This window comes from Stylophora pistillata, chromosome 7, assembly GCF_964205215.1.
Source record: "Stylophora pistillata chromosome 7, jaStyPist1.2, whole genome shotgun sequence".
Classification (NCBI taxonomy): Eukaryota; Metazoa; Cnidaria; class Anthozoa; order Scleractinia; family Pocilloporidae; genus Stylophora; species Stylophora pistillata.
Window position 1 is genome coordinate 7,118,124 of NC_142525.1, and position 22,785 is coordinate 7,140,908.

Genomic DNA, 22,785 nt, shown 5'->3' on the forward strand with positions numbered 1-22,785 from the left:
TGGAAAAACAAGAAAGGAAAAGAACGTGCCGACAACAAAAGAAAACATGGGCAGGATCAATCGGGAATGAATTCAAAGTGAGAATAATTGCATTAGGCCGCTCTTACGCCATTATTTACAGTCACATCAGTCAACCTCGTTCCCAGGGCCTTTTCCCTTAGTTGGGGGTGGAGCTTGAGGTGGGAACTAAGGGCAAAGGCCTTTGGAACGCGGTTCTCACATCCGCTAGTGACACACTCGACTGAGCCTCGTGTGCTAACTTTTTTTCCTTTCCACATTTTGACGTAATCTGCAAACTATTACGTAGCATATACAGGGCAACGTGGAATTTGAAGTCTGTGTCATCATGGCCTAGAGAGCGATTTTTGTATTAAATAATTAAAACTTCCCTGTTAGCGCTCACTTCAACAACTTAACCGCGATCTGCACTCTCCATCGGTTTTACGTCGTATAACGGTGCATGCAAAAACGAAAAACTACTGAAGGCATAAACCTGTGCGATGAATTGGCTTGGTTCACGCAATTAAAAATTTAATCCCGCAACCTATCTCTGCAATAATTGGCTCGGCTCAAGAATGGCTCAAGAATGATTTCGAAATCGAGTAAGTGCAAGAAAACAAGCCTTTTTTCAGGTCTAATACTCTCACGTCAGAGCCTCTTTTTGACTCACAGTGGCCTCCTCTCAATTTACTCCCAGTCTCCTACTTGACAATGCCAGAAGTGATTAACATGTAACTTCTCCCTATGATATCCATATATTAACTAGGAAACAGGTAATGAGAATTTAACACTTAGTACTACAAATCTAACACCAAATTCTCGTAACTAAATAACTAGGAAATGTGTATCAACTAGAGGGGAGAATTTACAAGCAGATCTTGAGAGTAAAAGGGTTCAGGCAATTAAACCCACAAAGCAAAGGTATAGGAAACAATATATTCCCAGCGAGCAATCTATCAACAAAATCTTTATTCAATGCGATTCTATTTCCAACAATCGTTTTATTTTACTCATATTGAGCTAAAACAGTTCAAGTACTTTGTAACTCTCGTTAACCAAGAAAAAAAGATCTACAAAAGTTAATCTGAGTACCTATAATAATAAACTATCAAGTCCACAAAAACTATTAACGTTTTCAGGCTTCAATCTGCTTTCACGACAGCCTTTTTCCATAAAGTTCTACTATGATCAGTAATGATTCAAAATATTTTGTTTCCAACCATTTCGTAACTGTTCCTTTTGTAAGATTTAGCTTAAAATTAAGATCATTAAAATAAATTGGCGAGATCTCTTGTAAGCTAATGATGTAGATTAGTTTGACGCTGCTTCCCACTTTTACAGAAAGTGCTTTAAATAGCTATATTTCTAAATTAAAAGTTCAAAACCTGGTCTGTATTTCTCCACTATGGCTTCAAGAGATTTTATTTTTAACTCACTAATACTATTATTACTTCGAATATCTAGTCTGGTTAGCGTACAGCTTAGATGCTGTAAAGCTTCACATAGACTGGCAACACCGGTATCAGTGATCTTATTTCTGAACAGATTTAGTGTGGTTAGCTTACAGCTTGGATGCTGTAAAGCTTCACATAGACTGGCAACACCGGTATCGGTGATCTCACTACCACTCAGATTTAGTGTGGTTAGCTTACAGCTTGGATGCTGTAAAGCTTCACATAGACTGGCAACACCAGTATTAGTGATCTCATTATCCCACAGATCTAGTGTGGTTAGCTTACAGCTTGGATGCTGTAAAGCTTCACATAGACTGGCAACACCCGTGTCAGTGATCTTATTACTTCCCAGATATAGTGTGGTTAGCTTACAGCTTGGATGCTGTAAAGCTTCACAGAGACTGGCAACACCGGTATCCGTGATCTCACTACTCCACAGATCTAGTGTGGTTAGCTTACAGCTTGGGTGCTGTAAAGCTTCACATAGACTGGCAACACCGGTATCCGTGATCTCACAACTCCACAGATTTAGTGTGGTTAGCTTACAGCTTGGATGCTGTAAAGCTTCACATAGATTGGCAACACCGGTATCAGTGATCTTACTAGCACTCAGATTTAGTGTGGTTAGCTTACAGCTTGGATGCTGTAAAGCTTCACATAGACTGGCAACACCGGTATCAGTGATCTCATTATCCAACAGATTTAGTGTGGTTAGCTTACAGCTTGGATGCTGTAAAGCTCCACATAGACTGGCAACACCGGTATCAGTGATCTCATTATCCCACAGATTTAGTGTGGTTAGCTTACAGCTTGGATGCTGTAAAGCTTCACATAGACTGGCAACACCGGTATCAGTGATCCCATCATAACTCTGTGCTAGTGTGGTTAGCTTACAGCTTGGATGCTGTAAAGCTTCACATAGACTGGCAACACCGGTATCAGTGATCTTATTACCACTCAGATTTAGTGTGGTTAGCTCACAGCTTGGATGCTGTAAAGCTTCACATAGACTGGCAACACCGGTATCCGTGATCTCACTACTCCACAGATCTAGTGTGGTTAGCTTACAGCTTGGGTGCTGTAAAGCTTCACATAGACTGGCAACACTGGTATCAGTGATCTTATTACCACTCAGATTTAGTGTGGTTAGCTTACAGCTTGGATGCTGTAAGGCTTCACATAGACTGGCAACACCGGTATCACTGACTGATCCTCCTATCATCAATGGTTCTCCTATAATCATCAATCGAGACACAAGAGAGTGTTCATTGATCAGTGAATTACAGACTCGTTGTATTCCAGACATTGTTAGGTGGGAACCTAAAAGCTGCAACTTCTCAACTGGGACGAACTTATCAGAACATTTGTGTTGTGCCTCTCTGGTTTCCTCTTTATTTAGTTCACTGATAATGTCCAACACAAATGATAGTGCAATGCAGTCTATATCTGATAAACCTTCAAAATACATGACGCCGTCTGAACTACTGAACGCTTGCGGATGATTCCTGATAAACGTTTTAGCGAATTCTTTGTCTTGATACTCACTCAGACACTTTGCTCTGAGAAATCCAGTATCACTCCCTGAAACTCGACTACTGGTCAACAACTTTTCCATCAGTTCCTCTTTTCCCTCACTTGACAAAATGCCAGCCATGAATTGGAAAACCATTTCAGAGCATTTCTCGACTGGAATACAATTTTCCTTTACAAACCAATGGGCGGCTAAGAATTCTTGGACAGTGAGATGTGTGAAGCTGAAGTGTTTCGTGGTTCTGATCGAACCAGTCCTGTAAGGCTGACCACAGTAAAGAAGACCACTACCTTTCAGTTTGTTGACTTCTTCCAACTCAAAACCGCCTTTTATTTCGCTTTCATCAAAAGTTGGCTTATTTTCAAGCAGAAGTTTTGCCGCACGTTTTGATAATTTCTCTAATGTGGTTTTGATGACCGGAGGAAAGTTGAATTGTTCAGGAATTTCTTCCTGTCTGTATTCTGACTCGGAGCAGTGCTTAAGTTCAAAAATATCAATAAGTTTTGTGTAAATGTCGGTTGTTGAGACAGGAAGGTCACGAGGATTTCTTGTTTCGTTTAAAATATACTCCAACTCGAAGCACAACAGATAACAGAGCATAGGAATATGAGCAAAACTGACTAGGTTCTCATTCTTCATGACATGTTCAAGCACAGCGCTCTTCATAGTTTCGTTTTTCTTGAAGTACTTTTCAATGTATTCTTTAACCTGTTGTGAAGAAAATCCCACAATTTCTACGTACCGTTTAAAACGGATTCCTCCCAGCTTATCCGATTCATCAGGCCGCGAGGTTACAACAACGACAGAACCTTTCAGTATCTCTCCCTTGATGAGTTTTGAACATAATGCGGCCACCGGCATTTCAGATCTAGCGTCATTCTGATATTTTTTCCCCGAGTTTCCAGTGATGTAATCTTGCTGAGAATACTCATCATAGCCGTCAAGGATAATCAAAACTTCTTCGGGATGGCTTACAATATACTCAAATGTAACGTCATCTAATATTGAAGAAAAGTTTAAGATTTCGCGTAAGGTCACACCCTTTTCCTGAAGCAAATTCAATTGACGGAAAGTCAGCAAATAAGCAAATTTAAAATTTGGAATTTTAATGTTTTCTCTTGCTCGGAATAATTTTTTGTTGGCCCAATCGCGAATCACCTTTTGGCAAAACAGAGATTTTCCAATCCCTGCTTTTCCAACGACAAGAATAGAATTAGGATTCTCCTGATCATTGCTCGTGCCAAGAAATATTTCATCGCAGTGCTTAACTGCAGTACCGCTGACTTTTCTGAAATACTCAAGGTCTTCACTTCTTGAATATGTCTCGTCATTCCTGGTGAGGCCTTTTCTTCCACGTTGTATGAGAAGATTAGTGAATATTTCATCCGTTTTTGCGTTGGAAATGTTGTGAGAGGCTAGCAGTTTGGGTTGGAACTCCGTTTGGTCTGTAATGGAAGTCTTTAAGGCTGTAGTGTAAACAGTTATGGCCGAAGAATAAGAAAGGGAAAATATATAATAAATAACAAGAACGCGAGGAGAACAGTTTGTGTACTTTACTGAATTCTTACTCCACAGGGTTGAACTTATGTTGTGTAGGGACTTACGGCTAAACAAAAGGGGAAGGAAAATACCTTTTTAATTATGTGAACACGAGTAAATGCAGTTTAAATACTTTCTATCGAGTTCAGCACAGGGACATTAACACAGAGCTGTGTGCTTGAAAAGTGACTATTGTGTCTATCAGTTGACAAATCGATCCTTGTCCAAAGGATAGAAAGGTTGTTTCGTTAAAGCGTTATTCCTCCCTTAAAAATCAGGTATATTAGGTAAACAAACCCTTTCGGGCGGCTTGTCTATCAGCTGACAATGTCCACTGCTGCGATTCAGTTTTCACTTAGTTTTATTTTTGTACAACAACGTCAAAGAAATGAAAGCAACCCTGTTGAAAAACACTTGCCAGCAATGATATCAAAAGTTTTGGGCAAAGGTAACCTATCTTAACGTTTTCTAAATTTTGGTACTTGCCTGGGGCAACTACCAAAATTAATTTAAAAATGCCTTCTGTCTCAGCCAATCGGCATTTGGTAACTTTGCCCTTAGTCTATGTTACAAGGCCTAGAAGCGAAGTTTCGAGGAAAAATGTAACATCATTAGGACAGTCTCCGAGCTCCGAACATTATCAGTCAGCAAACCAGAAAAGGATTTATTTACTTTGTAACTCTTAATTTTCATATTGCGCGAAAACCGCTCTTTAAAAAGTCAGAGTTGATCTGACGGCGGATGAGTATATGCGACCAGCTTTTTAATACCAGTATCACTGGACTCCACAAAACGAGTTTGTTTTTCTTGTGTGCGAAAAAAAAATAATAATAGAGATGAAAAGAGAAAACTTTGGAGCAGGCTTTTTTCCCAGAAGTTTTGTTTCTTTCTGACAGAAACAATCAGAGGACAAATATCGACGCAGACGGGAGTTATTGCCTGATAACTTAGGTTATCAACAAAATCGCACGAAAACTAATGGTAGGCTTTAATTCGTAATAATTGTAACAAATCTCACCCTCCCCCTTTCGCTTGATAAGGTTGGTAACAACGACAATGGATTTTATGAATAAATTATCCTTGAGAGGGGAGTGGAGTGTTGTCAGAATAGCGTGACAAGGGTTGCGTGACGTATCATTAAGAACGCTTGACCGGTACTGTTAAGTCACTTACAGCCATGAAAGATAGAAAAATCTACATTTCTCAAATTCCATCACACTTAAGACCCCTCGTAGCTAATTTCAGAAACAGATATTTCCGTGTATGTGGAAAAACGAGATTTTCCTAATTCTGAATCTCCAGTAAGAACTCCCGTTAGTTTAAATATAAGTCAGTGAGAATCCCTCAAGAGCAGGATATCTCAGACCTGGTTTACACTTAAGCAGATTTCGCGACCAATCCGGGACCTTTAGGTAATGGACGCGCTTAACCTTTAAAAAACACCAATTTGCAATTAGAACAACGTTCCGACTTAGCCGCTACTTTGGAGATAAAGAAGGCCGCCGAGGTGGAGTTAATAGAGGACTTTCGAATCCGAATACTTTAAAAATATTTTTAATTTCTAATGTTTACTTCATTTTATGGGAAAGTCTAAATCTGCAATTTGCGATAAAATTGTGGACATACTAGTTTTTGGATACAATGTTTATATGAAGTTCATATATACGATCATACTAATATACGTATGATCATATATACGATCATACTAATATACGTATGATCATATATACGATCATACTAATATACGTATGATATGATCGTGCATCATACGTATATTAGTCTTTCTTTTGCCCCTGTTAAGTTAACCTGTTTGCCTGAATAGTCCTAAGCTCTTAGAGAAATATTTACATCATCAAATGATAGATGTTGAAACAGATGTTGTGACAATTGGTTCCGTTCTCATCTAGTTTGGGAGGACAGTGGTGGTGAAAAATCTGGTTAAAGACCGTTTCAAGGCGGAGCGTTGCTACTTTCATCCATGTGCATAATGAATTCGAATTCCCTAGCGGCATAGCCCTCCCTCCCACCCCCACCCCTTGAATAAACCAGAGGATGTTTCAGTTTTTTTAATTACTTCTCTGAAACCTTGCAGCATGCTGCTTTTTTTCAAGAAGGAGAGTGGAGGTGGAGTAGAAAAAAGCGAGAAGTAATTTGTATGGATTTCCAGGTCGGGAAGAACTGGCCAGGAGACATTACCTAAAGGAATGTTGAAGGAGTGCTAAAAATGGATATTATAGGCATAGTTGGGAAAGAAGGAACTATGCATATGGAGCTAACGATAGGGTTGTAGAATTTTTAGGGGAGATCAACTAATGTGACTTGCAGGTAGCCTGTAAGTTCAGAACACGTTTGGTATAGATTTGGCCTACAATGAGGTGGTACATAGTTGAAAAAATGTTTACAGTAAACATATATGCCAGAATATTAAATCATGACTTCAAGTTCACAATTTGGGCCTCAGCGTGTTCGAAAAAGTTTGGGAAATCATTGTCTTTTCTTTTACAAGTGCTGCGGTATGAGTATTAAACCTATTGTCAAAAAGTTTCTCAGTTCTTTGTTTTACGAAAAGCAGCGTTACTCCTGGATTTAGGACCCAACTATTTATTTATTTATTCATTTCATTAATTTTGCAACTATTCTACCCAAAGTTAAGGTGCAGTACATACCACTCTTTGTCTTAAATGTTCTGACGTCTGGCACACTGTCTCCTTGTTTGTTGACAGCAAACAGCTTCACTTCGTACTCTGCGTCATACTCGAGACCAGTTATCTCGTAGTGAGTTTTCACAATGTTTCCCCTTTGAACCAGTTCTGTGGATTCTGTCATGGGTTGTTTCGTCCATTCCAGACGGTATTTAATGCTGCAATTACTGCCGTTGGCCTCTACTTCTGACCAGGTCACAGTGAAATCTAAGTCAACTTCACCTTCTGCATTTGTGATGATTGGTTTCTCAGGTAGACCTGTTCAAAATAATGATTCTTTTAAATTTTGTCTCTACTGAAAGTGAAATACTTACTATGACTTGATTCATTGACGTGCGTAATGAATTTGAATTTCAGCAACATTAGCAACATAGCCCCCCCCCCCCTTACATAAACTAGTGGATTTTTTTTTTAATACTTGTCACACACCTTGCCACCTGCTGATTTTCCTATCAGTGGGGAAAGGGGTGGAGGGGTTGAAAAAATCGAGAAGTAATTTAACCCCTTCCCCCAGTAAATTCCCTGAAAAGAGTGCAAAACTATTCAAAACAATGATTCTTTTAAATTTTGTCTCTGATAAAAGTGAAATACTGACTATATTGGTAGATTCTTTGACCTGTGTAATGAGTTTGAATTCCCTAGCAACACAGCCCTCCCTCCTTAACTTCACTAGCAGATTTTTTAGCTTTTTTAATTACTTTGGTGACACTCTGCCACCTGCTGATTTTTCTTTTAAGTAGGGGAGAGAGAGGGGGTGGGGTTTAAAAAATTGAGAACTTTGTTTTACCCCCCTTGCAAATTCACTGAAAATGTACAAAGTTGGAATAAATGTTTTAAGTAAACATACATGCCAAAATATTAAATCATGATTTAAAATTCACAATATGGGCCTCAGCAGTTTTAAGTTAAATCCAAACTCAACTTGTTATTTCAAAGTAAGACAGCAAGTATAATAATTGGAACCGAATTGTAAGAGTAGAATAAAGCACATTTGGCGCAGTTTGCAAATCAAAATCCACAGACAAAAGATTTTCAATTCTGTACCATGATCATTCCCTTCAGAGGCATACATTTCCAAATGGTTGGCTGGCAATCAACACCAAATTAAAAAAAAAATTTTAAACAAATCGACATAATGAGATACATTAAAACAAGGTTCATGAACTACTTGTCCAAGCATAAAAAAAATCAATCACAAGTCTAACGAGTGTGATTCACAACCAAATCAAAAGTAGTGATAGTTAAAGAGATGCTGGGCAAATCATTCTCTTATCTTATAGGAGAGCTGAAGTATGAGTATTAATCCTGTTGTCACAAAGTTTCTCAATTCTTTGTTTCACAAAAAGCAGTGTTACACCTGGATTCAGGACCCAACAATATTAATTTCATTTCCAACTATTCTACTTAAAATTTTAGGCAGAGTAAAGGATATGTTAAAGTGACACTATTTATAGTGCGATGAGTATGGATATCATAGTATTCAAGGTCACTAAGGAGTAACTATACAGGGGAAACTACCTCTGATGTGATGTGTATGGAGATCCTTGAATGGGTTGCCATGGAGGAAATATGAAGTGTGAATGGGACACTAACTATTGGGGTGCGGAACTTTAGGGAAGATCAACTTTATATGTGACTTGGAGGTAATACAGAAGTTCAAGACACATTTGGTATGAATTCACTTGCAACCTATGATTGTACAGTATGATACAAAGTTAGAAAAATGTTGCAGTAAATATGCTAGAAAACCAAATGATAATTTAAGGCTCACAATGTGATTTTTGGCAGTTTCTAGTTTCATCCAAACTCAACTTGTAATTTCAAAGTAAGAAAAGAACTATAATAATAATGATTGGTATTGAAATTTGAGAGTATAAAATGATGCAAATTTGGATGCAGTTTGTGAATCAGAATGCACAAACTCAAATTATTTTTATCACTCTTCTTGGGAGAGCTGCAACACGAGTATTAAACCTGACGCCACAAATGTCCTCAATTCTTTGCCATCTGAAAAGCAGTGTTACTCCTGGAGTTAAAAATGGCCAAAGAATAGGTAAAGGAAAATATCTTATTAAAATGTGAACACCAGGAAATCCAGTTGAAATACTTTCTATCAGTTTCAGTCCAAGGAGATTAGCTAGCACGGAGCTGAGAGCTTGTAAAATGTCTATCGTGTCTATAAGATAACAAATTGATCCCCATTTATGCTTAAGCAGATTTCTTTTTCTGATTAATGACCAATCCGGGACCTTTAGGCAATGGATGCCCTTAACCCCAAAACACCAATATGTAATTAGAACAGCATTCCGACTTAGCCGCTACTTTGGAGCTCAAAAAGGCCGCTGCGGTGGAGTTAAGAGAAGATTTCTGAATCTGAATACTTTAAAACCATTTTTTAAGTTTTGAAGTTTACCTAACTTCATACAAAAGTCAAAATCTGCAATTGGCAACAAAATTGTCAACATATTAGTCTTTCTATTGCCCTGGTTAAGTTAACCTATTTGCCTGAATAGTCCCAGGCTCTAAGAGAAATATTTACATCATCAAACGACAGATGTTGAAACAGGTGCTGTGACAATTGGTTCGGTTCTCATCTAGTTTTGGAGTACAGTCGAGGTGAAAAATCTGGTTAAAAACCGTTTCAAGGCGGAGCATTGCTACATTCAGCAACGTGCATAATGAATTCGAATTCCTTAGTGACAGAGGCCTCCCTCTCCCTCCCCCTCCCCCACCCCCTTGAATAGACCAGAGGATGTTTTAGTATTTTTTAATTACTTCTCTGAAACCTTGCAACCTGCTGCTTTTTTTCAAGTAGGAGGAGAGTGGAGGTGGAGTAGAAAAAAATAGAGAAGTAATTTGTATGGATTCCCAGGTTGGAACGAACTGGTCAGGAGACATTACCTAAAGGAATGTTGAAGGAGTGCTAAAAATGGATATCATAGGCATAGTTGGCAAAGGGGAACTATGCATGTGGAACTAACAATAGGGTTGTAGAATTTTTAGGGGAGATCAACTAATGTGACTTGCAGGTAGCCTGTAAGTTCAGAAAACGTTTGATATAGATTTGGTCTACAGTGACGTGGTACATAGTTGAAAAAATGCATGTTTACAGTAAACATTATATGCCAGAATATTAAATCATGACTTCAAGTTCACAATATGGGCCTCAGCGTGTTCGAAAAAGTTTGGGAAATCATTGTCTTTTCTTTTACAAGTGCTGCGGTATGAGTATTAAACCTATTGTCACAAAGTTTCCAAATTCTTTGTTTTACGAAAAGCAGCGTTACTCCTGGATTTAGGACCCAACTATTTATTCATTTATTTGTTTATTACATTTGCCACTATTCTACTCAAAGTTAGGGTACAGTACATACCACTCTTTGTCTTAAATGTTCTGACGTCTGGCTCACTGTCTCCTTGTTTGTTGACAGCAAACAGCTTCACTTCGTACTCTGCGTCATACTCGAGACCAGTTATCTCATAGTGAGTTTTCACAATGTTTCGCCTTTGAACCAGTTCTGTGGATTGTGTCATGGGTTGTTTCGTCCATTCCAGACGGTATTTAATGCTGCAATTACTGCTATTAGCCTCTACTTCTGACCAGGTCACAGTGAAATCTTTGTCAACTTCACTTTCTACATTTGTGATGGTGGGTTTCTCAGGTATACCTGTTCAAAATAACAATTCTTTTGAGTTTTGTCTCTGATGAAAGTCAAAAACTTACTGTAACTACATTCATCGCTGTGTGTAGTGAATTTAAATTCCCTAGCAACACACCCACCCTTAAATAAACAAGTGGGTTTTTTGGTTTTTTCAATTACTTCTCTGAGATTGGGCAACTTCCTGATTTTCTTTTAAGTAGAGGAGAGAGGGGGGTGGGGCAGCAAAAACGGAGAAGTAATTCTTACCCCCCTTGCAAATTCACTGAAAAGGTACAAAGTGGGAAAAAATTTACTCAATAAACATCTATCCCAAAATATTAAATCATGACAAAGTTCACAAGGTTATATCTAACCTCAACATGTTACTTCAAAGTAAGACAACAAGTATAGTGATTGGTACCGAAATGTACAAGTATAGTAAAGCAAATAATTTGGGTGTAATCTCTGAATAAAAATACTCAGACAAAAGATTTTTAATTCTATGCCATGCATGATCATTGAGGTGTTTGCTTTCAGAGGCATACATTTTCAAAATCGTTGGCTGCATGATAATGTAATCAATACCAACAAAAAGATTCAATTAATTGATGCAACAAGAAACATCAATAAAAGATTGATAAACTACTCTTTCCAGCATTAAAAATTAGATACAAGTCTAATCAGAGCAATTTACAACCAAGTATAGGTGACAATGGTGAAAAAATGTTGGGCAAATCATTCTTTGTTTTTTATACGAGAGCTGCAGTATGAATACTAAGTCTGTTGTCACAAAGTTTCTCATTTCTTTGTCTTTAATTAAAAGCTGTGCTGTCACTGGATTTTAGACCCAACACTATTTATTTGATATTTCATTTCAACAATTCTGTCAAACGTTAAGTGAGAAGTCTTAAATAAAGGTACATACCACTCTTTGTTTTAAACGTTCTGACATCTGGCTCACTGTTTCCTTGTTGGTTGACAGCAAACAGTTTCACTTCATACTCTGTGCCATACTCAAGACCAATCATCTTGTACTGAGTTTCCATAATGTTGCCCTGTGCAACTGATTTTGTGCATTCTGTTATGGGTAGTTTTGTCCATACCAGATGGTATTTTATGCTGCAATTAATGTCGTTAGCCTCTACTTCTGACCAGGTCACACTAAAATCTTTGTAAACTTCACTTTCTGCATTTGTGATGATTGGTTTCTCAGGTAAACCTGTTTGAAATAATGATTCTTTTCAATTTTGTCTCTGATGAAAGTGAAATATGTACTGACTAGATTCATTGGTGTGTGTAATGAATTTGAATTCCCTAACAACATAGCACCCCCTTAAATAAATCAGTGGGTTTTATTATTTTTGAATAACCTCTGACACTTTGCCACCCGCTGATTTTCTTTTGTATAGGGGAGAGGGGGGGTGGTATTGAAAAAATCGAGAAGTAATTCTACCCCCCCCCCTAGGAAATTTACTGAAAAGGGTGCAAAGTTAGAAAAAAATTATGTACTCAGCAAACATATGTCGGAATATTAAATAATAACATAAAGTTCACAATAAGGGCCTCGGCAGTTTTTAATTATATCCAAACTCAACATGTTACCGTATTTCAAAGTAAGACAACAAGTATAATGATTGGTACTGAAATGTAGGAGTATAATAAAGCAAAATGGGTGTAATCTGTGAATCAAAATACTCAGACAAAAGAGTTTTAATTCTATGCCATGATCATTGAGGTGTTTGCTTTCAGAGGCATACATTTTCAAAATCATTGGCTGGTAATCAATACCAACAAAAAAATTCAACTAATTGATGCAACAAGAAACATCAATAAAACATTGATAAGCTACTCTTTCCAGCATCAAACATTAATCACAAGTCTAATATCAGTGTCATTTACAACCAAATTAAAGGCGACCATAGTGAAAAAATGTAAAAATGTTGGGCAAATCATTCTCTTTTCTTATACGAGAGCCACAGCATGAGTATTAAGCCTGTTGTCACAAGGTTTCTCAGTTCTTTGTCTTTAAGTAAAAGCTGTGCTATTACTGGATTTAAGACCCAACACTATTAATTTATTTCATTTCAACAATTCCACCAAACATTAAGTGACAAGTTTAAATAAATGTACATGTACAGTACATACCACTCTTTGTCTTAAATGTTCTGACATCTGGCTCACTCTCTCCTTGTCTATTGACAGCAAACAGCTTCATTTCGTACTCTGCGCCATACTCAAGACCAATTATCTTGTACTGAGTTTCCACAATGTTTCCCTGTTGAACCAGTTCTGTGGATCCTGTCATGGATTGTTTCCTCCATTCCAGACGGTATTTAATGCTGCCATTACTGCTGTTAGCCTCTACTTCTGACCAGGTCACAGTGAAATCATTGTCAACTTCACTCTCTGTATTTGTGATTGTTGGTTTCTCAGGTAAACCTGGGCAAAATAATGTTTCTTTTAAATGTTGCCTCTGATGAAAGCGAAACACTCGTGGTAACTAATTAAAATACATAAACATGTAAATTAATCATTTCAACAAGTAATAAAAATGCAGAAGGTATTCACAAAACAGTGGTTGGTTTGCCAGGTCAACCTATTCAAATGTATGTCTTTCAAATTTTTTCTGATGAATGCCAAATAGTTCAATCATGTTATTCCTACTCTAAAACATGAGTAATTGTAAATCTGTTAAGGTTTCACAAATAGTATTGATAGAAGGGGATTTACACTGTCAATGATTTTCATATTGTTTCCATGGCCCAGTTGTATTCAAACTTGTACTAAAAGCTAAAAATCTAGGTTTAATCTACCAATCAACATAAGAGGTAATTGTAATCAAATGTCATTGAAAAGTAGAAAAAAACACATGTATGGAAATCGTCATTTTTTTTTTTGACAAATGATATTACCCCTTCGCACCCTGACATTCTCTGTATACATATTCTCCATAATGTACTCTTTACATTTCCTACAGTGCTGACATTAGGAGAGTTTGTTTAACAAGGTCAGGGCTCCTATAGCCTGTGATCATTTCCCTTACTCTTGTGTGATTCAGCGATGATAATTTGAGGAGAAATTTGATGATAGTTAAGGGTTAAAAAGTTTAAATGCAGAGGCTCTCAAAATCACATGTCAGATCATTTCATTACGCTGACTGTTTACATGCATGCCCACTACCATTCATTCAAACTGTTTACCATTTTATGTTGCTTCGATTCTCCAAACGCTCATTTAAAAACAAAAAACCCACAAAACTCTGTTCTCTCAGTGTGCAATAATCATGTTGGCATTTTTTTCAGACAGATAATTACATGGTTTCCATTAGAAAGCATCCATGTGCTACAATAAACAAAGAGTTCTGAAATGAAGTGGCAAATGTTAAATCCAATGAAATTAATTAGGTACACACCAGTCTTTGTCTTAAATGTTGAGACCTCTGGCTCACTTTCTCCATGTCTGTTGAAGGCAAAGAGTTTCACTTCATACTCTGAGTTATACTCAAGATTGGTAATTTTGAAGCGAGTTTCATCAGTGTTTCCTTGTTGACAAAGTTTGCTGGCTCCTGTCAACGGTTTCTTCCTCCATTCCAGACAGTATTCAGGGCTGACATCGGTGCAGTTTGTATTTGATGCTGACCAAGTTAGAGTAAACTCTACATCCACCTCACCTTCCTCTTTTTGGATGGTTGGTTTGTCAGGTAAACCTTTGAAAATTATTGAATTAGGATTTTTAATTCCTGACAGATGCAACTGTTACTAACAATAGATCTTTGAGGTAATTAACCATATCTCTAAAACATTGAGTGTTCATCTTGTATAATGATCTCTTTCGCAAATGATATCATGCAAAACTATCCATTAGAATTATGACATTATGACTGAACAAAAGAGTTACATCAAGTGCATTTTCTATGCTCATTGAACCCTTTGCATTACTTTGCTCTTATCTCATTCACCTCTAATTTGTTTAGCCAAAAGATGATTCTTCTTTTCTTAATTCTGCACAGTTCCCTGATCCATGTACACTACAATTCAACTCACCTAAGATGTCTTCTACTCTTGATTTCTTGAACCAAACTGGATCACATATAAGCTGCTGCTCATTAATCTCAAAGTTTAGAATTCCAACTGTTTTAGTGTTCCTCTCACCCTCTTCCAGTAAAACAGTCGAGCAACACTCTGCAGGGCTGGGTAGGTGACTATCATCATTTTCAGGAACAAGTTTCCCATCAGTGTATTTGTATCGATTACTTTCAATATAACAGAACAGAGGTTTGCTTTCCTTTAAACCTATCTTAGGTTCAAGATCCTTTAAGATACTGCAATGCTTGCGTCTACATCGGTCATGGTTTAGCTCTGAACACTCTGAATCAACAAAAATCACAACCAATCCAGAAGTGTTATAGAATGGACTTTTCTTGATGATACTCCCCAACTGAAAACATTTTGATTTTGAATTTGGTTTAGTAAACTCCACTTGATATTTCTCAGCATCAAAGTTCTCTTTTGGAATAAGTCTGCAACTTGTTATGATAAAGTATTCACTCCAATCAGAGTTTTGGACCTTAGGTTCATAAATCAAACACCCCCAGCCAAATGCTCCATCTTGACGTGTTATTTTGCAGAGTGCCTTGCTTCTCTCCCTTTCAAGTACATCATATGATGGCTGAAACAGGAGCTCCCTGAAGGAATTTGCCATTTCACTGGTAAGAAGCTAGGATTACTTTGATGTAAGAGAAAAAAAAAAAAAAAACACTTATTAACATGATATTCAAGTTACAACCATAAAGATGCACATACAGTCATACTGGATTTGTTTGGTTGAAAGACCTTGCAAGCAGGCTGGTCATTTACCAAATAAGATCCATGTAATTGACTTTGCCACAGGAGTAGTCCTGTTAATGGTCTTAGTTTGTCACTAGATTATGATAGCCACGATGTAATAATATTCTCATACTTAAAATGTTCATCATGTTACTGTTGTGATTCCCCTAAAAACCAACTCTGATCCACATGGATACAATTGGCCACTGAAACCAGAATGCTCTCTATAATCAGTGGTTTTAATAAATTTTTCCATCTGAAGTTGCCAATGGTGTATTAGATAAATGTGGCCAGAAAGGGGTTGTAAGACCAATTAAACCCAAACACAAGAGCCTCAAAATAAATCCTTACAAAACCTCACAGATATGTTAAGGTAGGGATGGAAAACTTTATTACCCCTGCAAATTAAGACTAAACAATTGGTTCATGCTTTCAACTGTGGGTAACTATTTATGAGGTTTGGTGAGTAATTGTTACTGCCATGCAAGTATTGAACAATTGGTTAATGCTCTCAACTGAAGGCATTTTGAGGTAGGGATGGAAAATGTTATTTCCCATGCAAATACTGAGTTACAATTGGTTCATGCTTTTAACTGTGGATATGGTAAGAAATTGGATGAGGTTGAGCTGGATATTATGAATTATCAAAACCAAGGTCAGAGTTACACAGACACAAAGATTGATACTCTTGGTAGCATGCAAAAACTGAATTCAATAATTGTATTTTTATGCATTTTTTCAAAAAAAAAATCTGCTAAAAAAGACTTTTCTCTCTAAGTTAACAAAAGTTCGAGAACACTATACTGATTAACTGGGTTTGGAAACAAGGCAGACCACAAACTTGACTTGATAACCCAATATCTGCAGCAGGTGAGTCAGTGAAGCTCAAAGGAAAATAATAATTTAATAGATCAGCAGTATTTAAATATAAATTATCCTATGTATATGTACAAAAAGTTTCAGGTTTTCCTTTTTCTTCCATTTGTTTTGTTCTACAGATTTACATGAGCATTTCAGTGCTTTCTTACCTTTGATGCAAAAGCAGCAATTTTATGTTTTCCCTCAAAATGTGAACTTTGTGTGGTTTGATTGTTGTTCTGTGGGGTCTGATGAACATCACACATATAAGTGGAAGGTAAATCAATTGTAGGGTAACTGCAGGAAAGCCCCAACATACCACCCAGGAAAAATATTCGAAAGAACACATGGATAAAGTAGATGCAGCGAAAAGTCTTTCTGGTTTTGACATTGTCCCTTGAACAAAAATAAGCCCGGCGAGGGTAGCCAGCGGCCTGCAGTCCAAAACCAAACCCGTTCGCTCCCCTGGTCCCCTCGAGAGGTTTTGTCAAGACCGCATTGTTTTGATCGCCCAATCAATATCGAATGGAAATGTCTTTTCTAATTTATTGTTTTATTGGAGACTGGTGGTAATTTTTTGGCGGAATTATTCGCTTTGGGCGACGGACGCTTCTAAAATAGGTTTCCGGCCTTGTCTTTCTTTTAGCAGTTGAACACCAGTATAGCGCTAACTCGCCGAAAACGCTTCAAAATGGCCTGAGACGTTCGGAATCAACAAAGAAAACAACAAGGCAATAACGTAAGCCCATTTTATTTCAAAACAAGAGATTTTTTTCTCTCTTTTAAGGCAAAGCGATAACATCCCATACAAACCTTTATAAATATAAATCGTTACGCAACACGGTAAGAGTCACGTCCGCTTTTCTAGTAGTGAGCTTGGGCTGCCTGTGATGCAAGGCATAAAGACAAACTTTTCTCATTAATAAAAATTAATCTGCCACAGTCTTCTGACAGGCCTGGAACGCATAACCCTGCTTGTTCGAAGCTAGTTACATATTATTATGCAAAGTTTTATGTACAACATCTCTGGATTTAATGATCTTGATGCTTAGATTTTTGGCTTTTCAAAAACGATATCAAAGTCAGTAAGTTGTAAGGAATTTGTTGACCCTCCAGTCTCCCCTTCTGCAACATTGTTTGCAGCTAGTGCTCTCACACTAAGTTGCTCATTGCCTTGGCCACAATCTTTTCCCATTGCCTATCCACGCCAGACAATGAGTGATGTAAGCAATTAATAATGACTGTTACCAATTAAAAAGTAAAACAACTTTAATTAAAAGAATGTAACCTGTTACAAATGCTGAAAACAATGCAACAACATATCCATAATAATACCACAAAAATATTTCCATATAAATGATTAAAAAAAAACCTGAGGGATTTGTTTGTAGCTAAAATAACATCCTTACTATTTAACAAGAGTATGTTAAAAAGTATGTTATCATATTTTGCTTAATCATCATTCCGGTCAAATTTTATGAACTTCTCTTCATGCCAAAGTAAACTTTGGAGCAAAATCCTGTAAGGCCCATTTACAGAAGACAAAAGCCTTCAAAGAATGATGAGCAACAAGGAACCTTGATTCCCACAACAAAGATTGTAAAAAGATTTGATTCTACAAAAAACACACCAGCCAAGGACATATCAAGTGGTAGGGAGAGAAACTCTGTCTAAGGGACAGAAAGTCAAAATTTGTTGGTTTGATCCATACTCTTGCATCTTCAATATATATCGGTGGTTGCAATCAGATGTCACATGATGACTGTTTGTCTGAGGGTATTTTCCAGAAGCAAAACAAGACCAAACTATAATAACGTATTTATCTGTGCATAAGTCGACCTTTAATGACCGAAAATTCACCCTAAAAATCAACTCTTGACTTATACACGGGTCATATACAAAGACCTGACCAAGCAATCCAAGAAATTAGCATAACAATTTCCTGAAGTACATTTGGGAAAACCGAGGGTAAGAGTTCCATATAAACCCATATATTAATTATGCATAGTGTTGCAAACAAACCTCTATATTTAGCCTTTCTGAAATGAATGCATAATTAATGAGAGCCTTCGAAGCTCTTTGGTGTTCCTTCAGTCTACTACATCTCCTTTCAAATTCAACATCAAGATAAGGGTTGTAAACGCATGACGATTTCATCTTCAAAGCAGTTTACAAAATATGCGTAAATTGAAGCACTAGTATATGCTTATATCGTCAATCTTTGTACACGCTTACATTTTGCTCTGCAATTTTTTTAATTCACCATATTTTCGATACAATCTCAGAAACAAAAGATCAACCATTGGGAAAATTTTATCAGTCTGAATTTTTCTTTAACTAGAAATGATGAAAAGTCCAATTTTTGACCTTGAAAATGTGGGCTTAACTTATAAATAGGTTTGACTTGTACAGGGATAAAAAATAATGGTGTTTACATGTATTTCCTTGTATAAAGTTTCAATCAAAAATGAGTTTTGCAATGGCTCACATATACCTCGCATGCCTCACTGGCTTGCACTTTGTAATGATGCACGGGATGACAAGATCTAACTAATGGGCTGTCACAGATCCCAGGCCCTTGATATATTATGTTGGTTTAACCTTAACAATATGGGCACCTTATTCCAAGATAAAGTTCCTCAAGCTTACGTTATGTCTGTGAGTATGAAATAAGTACATGTCAAACAAACTATGTTTCATAATGTTGTTAGAAACAACTTGAAACATTAATTCAATGCAAAAATAAGCTCTACATTTTATCTATTTTTCTGACCACAATCAGCATGCAATTCCTCTATTTTATGATGCTGTTATTTTACCGCTACAATTTTCTTATTATGAACTTACAGCTAACCTGATGTTTGATATTAGACACAAAAATGCGCCTAGAAGTATTCGAGACCTGTTTCAAGACATTTCTAATATTCACCCCAATAACACCCAATCTTCTGCTTTGCACAACTTCTTAACACAAAGCTCTAGGCTCACTATTCAATTGAACTTGTTTTCTAGAATTGGAACAAAAGTTTGGAACGAGATGCCTCTTACATTAAGGAATCTCTCAAAATATGACTTAAAGAGAACAATTAATTACTTTTCAATATTCTGTCTTCGCAAGACTCCTATCTCGACATACGAAACATCATTCAAAAGGTCAAATTTACTTAGGGTTTTTAATGTATTTCTAGAATAACAAGTATAGCCTTAATTGTACTTTTTTTATTTTTGTAGTATCTTGTTTCTATGCCTACTCTTTTTATTTAACTTCCTGATTTCTGGAAACCTGTATACTTATACTCTCTCTAATTAATTTCCTGATTTCTGTAAACTTGTATATCAACTTTTTTTTCTTAGTTAAGACACGACTCCCTAGATTAGCTAGCTACCTGTGGGCACATCCAATTTTGTTAAAATAGTCATTCGAAATTAGAATAATAAGGGTTGTTGTTGTTGTTGTTGCTCACTTTGTTGTTAGAAATGAAAAACACCTGTTAGAAATTAACAATGCTTTTAAAATTGTTACTCAAACACATTTCAATTCTCATCACATGATCAATGGCATTGTTAGAAAGCAAGATTAAGATCAACAAGCTTACGATATGTCCTGGAGTACAAAACAAGTACATACAAAACTGGCAAGACTTCATTTTGTCATTTGAAACAAATAATGCTTCCCTTAGAAAAGAGCAACACTTTTCAATCTTTATGGTGTTGTCAGAAACAAAGAGCACTAATAAGTGATTAAGATTTCTCAACTTTATTGTGTATTTACAGGCTATCAGACTGGCTCTGGTTGTTCAAAGGGCGCATAATGCTATCCAACGGATAAATCGCTATCCAGCGGAGAAGTGTTACCAAAATGTACTGCGCTATCCACCGGATAGAGATTTATCCAGTGTATAGCGTTATCCATCCTTCGAACAGCCGGGGCCTGATCTTTGAAGCATTTGTTTCTTTTGGTGGCTTGACCCTTTACTCAGGCAAGACGACTAAAATTTTGGGCAACGTGACTCAGGTTTCGGGTGACATGATTTTGGGCAAGATGACTTTAAGGTGACTTGATCAGTTACCTAATAGCAGCAGTTTGCTATATCTGAAACAATTGTTTCAGTTTGCACACCAATTATTAAATTTGTTTGTACACATCTCAGACTGAATGTGTGAGACTCAAGCCTGGCTAAAAAGTGGCAGTTTAAGGTATTTCTGGAGTAAAGTACATGCATCAGCAGTTTCTACAAGGCTTAAAACCATGGACTGTTATCAAATAATTCACAACAGGCCAGGAGTAAATTATAAAAATTGATTTTAAACAACTACTTAAAAAAAAAACACTTCCATTTTAGAGGCCCATCCCTTGCAAAACCAATTTCAAGCTTTCTGTTAATTTCTGGAGCTTTCTAGAAGTCTCTAGAATATGACAGCTTTATTCCAGAATCCTATTCTAGCTTTTTTCTAAAAAATATTTTTCCAGTGTTTCCAAGTTCTAAGTTCTTTCAAAACCTGGAAATAGCTGGAATTCAATGTACGTATTCGCTGCTGCTAGAAATTGACAACTTTTTCCAGTCTGCATTTCTTGCAGAAAACTGGAATAAGCCAGAAATAGTGAACAACTAATTTACATTTAGCAAAACTGAGAGAAATTGTCAGCTTAGTCAGTTTCATTTTAGTTTAAAGTCTCCATCACCTGATCGCTTGTGGAAAGCTTTTCCTCGATTTTAAGCTCGTAATGGTTAACAAATGCTTGACTGAGATTATTTCTTCTAAACGATTATCACAAACTCATAACGACGTTATTACGGTTTTGAAAACAGCTAAGTGTTGGATTACTTTAGTATCTTTGAAATTCATCTTTCTTTTAAAACACTTTTCAAGTGATTTAAATACAGGTATTGTGTTCAGGAAAAGATTCCTTGCAGCTATAAAGAATAAATGCTGAAAAATCTTGAAAATCTGGAATATGCTAGAAAAAGCTAGAAATTGATACATTACTTTAATCACTACTTCCTTTAAGGAGCATGCAAGAATTTCCTAGATAAGTTTAGAAATATGCATTTTGTAATAAGCTGGAAAAGGCTGGAAAAAGCTGATTTTATGACCTAGTCTTGTGATTTGTGGAATAAGCTGGCAAATTCTGGCCAATTTTACCCTAATTAGCATGTTTCATTAACATTCTAGAGTATTCTAGAGTTTTCCAGAAAAGAAAACAGGTAAATTCTAGAACTTTCTGGAAATATTTTCTGTCGTAGTTCTAAAAAATTTCTAGAAATAACCAGAATATTCCAGTCTTATTTTGCAAGGGAAGAGGTCACTGCAACCACGTTCTCACGGTTTTAATCGAGCGGGACCTTATTAATTTTTGAATCTTTTGTCTGCATGAATTCGAAAAAAAAGCTTGAATTTTTCATCACATTAGGCGTCTGCAGTTGTTCGATTAGAGTAGGCAGATTCCCTTCAAAATGAGCTAGTTTTCAAGATTCCAACCACAGCATGTTTTCTCTTTACGAATCACAAAAGGCAGAGAAGATAATTATTACAAGCATCTCTAGAATTTTCCGATCGAATCCAACTAGATTCAACAGAAAAAAATTTACAGATGATGGATCAATTAACATCAAACACAATAAATAATAGGTTAATCGGCTTAAAAACTGCTCAGAAATATCAAGTACAACTAATACGCAAAATGCGAACATGTCTCTGCATGTCTAGTAAAAGGTGCTAACCGAAGCACAAAGTCACGACATCTATAAATCTGTCTTTTACAACAAATGTTTCAAGGCTAGTAGCAGAACGAAATGCATTCAAATTCGTTTAAATAATAACGAATAAGTGAATCGACGTAAAAAACTATTAAATATAAAGTTAACAAGTATGGCTATGCGAACTCTGCAACAAACAAGAAGTTCGAAGCACCAAGTAGCCACGAGGTTAAGAGAATTCCCTCCCTAGTAATAAAAAGTTGAAAAGTATGCATTTGGTAAATGAAAGACCGTACCTTGGCGAGAATCGTCCGCCTAGAAAACGTCAAACGAGTCTTTCTAGGTAGAGATCAACCGCACCCTGCCCGCACCTCGGCCATACTGGAGTCAACGTGAGTAGCGTTGCACTTGTGTCCTCCGTTGCATTTATGTCCTCACAACTAATAACCAATAGAATTTGGTTTTATTTCTTCCAATCAAAAGGCGTTGTGAACGTGTCTATTGTTTGTCACTTCCCAACTAGGGGAGGGATGGA

At 36.8% G+C, this 22,785-nt stretch overlaps 1 protein-coding gene across 5 annotated transcripts; it reads right to left on the minus strand.

The window, feature by feature from the left end:
* Nucleotides 1–952: 952 nt before the first annotated feature.
* Nucleotides 953–22,685, minus strand: LOC148726420 (uncharacterized). 5 transcript variants are annotated; one of them, XM_088727322.1, is made up of 10 exons: nucleotides 22,547–22,663; nucleotides 17,365–17,436; nucleotides 16,722–16,799; nucleotides 14,911–15,592; nucleotides 14,280–14,573; nucleotides 13,013–13,306; nucleotides 11,793–12,086; nucleotides 10,601–10,894; nucleotides 7,191–7,484; nucleotides 953–4,451 (listed from the first exon to the last, which is right to left on the minus strand). In XM_088727322.1, exons 4-10 carry the CDS (start codon nucleotides 15,566–15,568, stop codon nucleotides 1,366–1,368), a joined length of 5,214 nt encoding a protein of 1,737 aa, XP_088583448.1. In that variant the 5' UTR covers nucleotides 15,569–15,592; nucleotides 16,722–16,799; nucleotides 17,365–17,436; nucleotides 22,547–22,663; the 3' UTR covers nucleotides 953–1,365. The 5 variants fall into 5 exon arrangements, with proteins under 5 accessions (XP_088583448.1, XP_088583447.1, XP_088583445.1 ...); XM_088727321.1 differs by having other exon boundaries at nucleotides 14,911–15,589; nucleotides 16,718–16,799; XM_088727319.1 differs by lacking the exon at nucleotides 17,365–17,436 and having other exon boundaries at nucleotides 22,547–22,685.
* Between the last annotated feature and the right edge of the window lie 100 nt (nucleotides 22,686–22,785).

Bases quoted from the DNA above. Each gene is read 5' to 3' on its own strand.
- LOC148726420 (XM_088727319.1), bottom strand. From the start codon at position 15,568: ATGGCAAATTCCTTCAGGGAGCTCCTGTTTCAGCCATCATATGATGTA. The intron at 12,087-13,012 runs GTATGTACTGTA...TATTTCAAACAG, and splicing joins AACATTTAAGACAAAGAGTG to GTTTACCTGAGAAACCAATC. The intron at 7,485-10,600 runs GTATGTACTGTA...TATTTTGAACAG, and splicing joins AACATTTAAGACAAAGAGTG to GTCTACCTGAGAAACCAATC.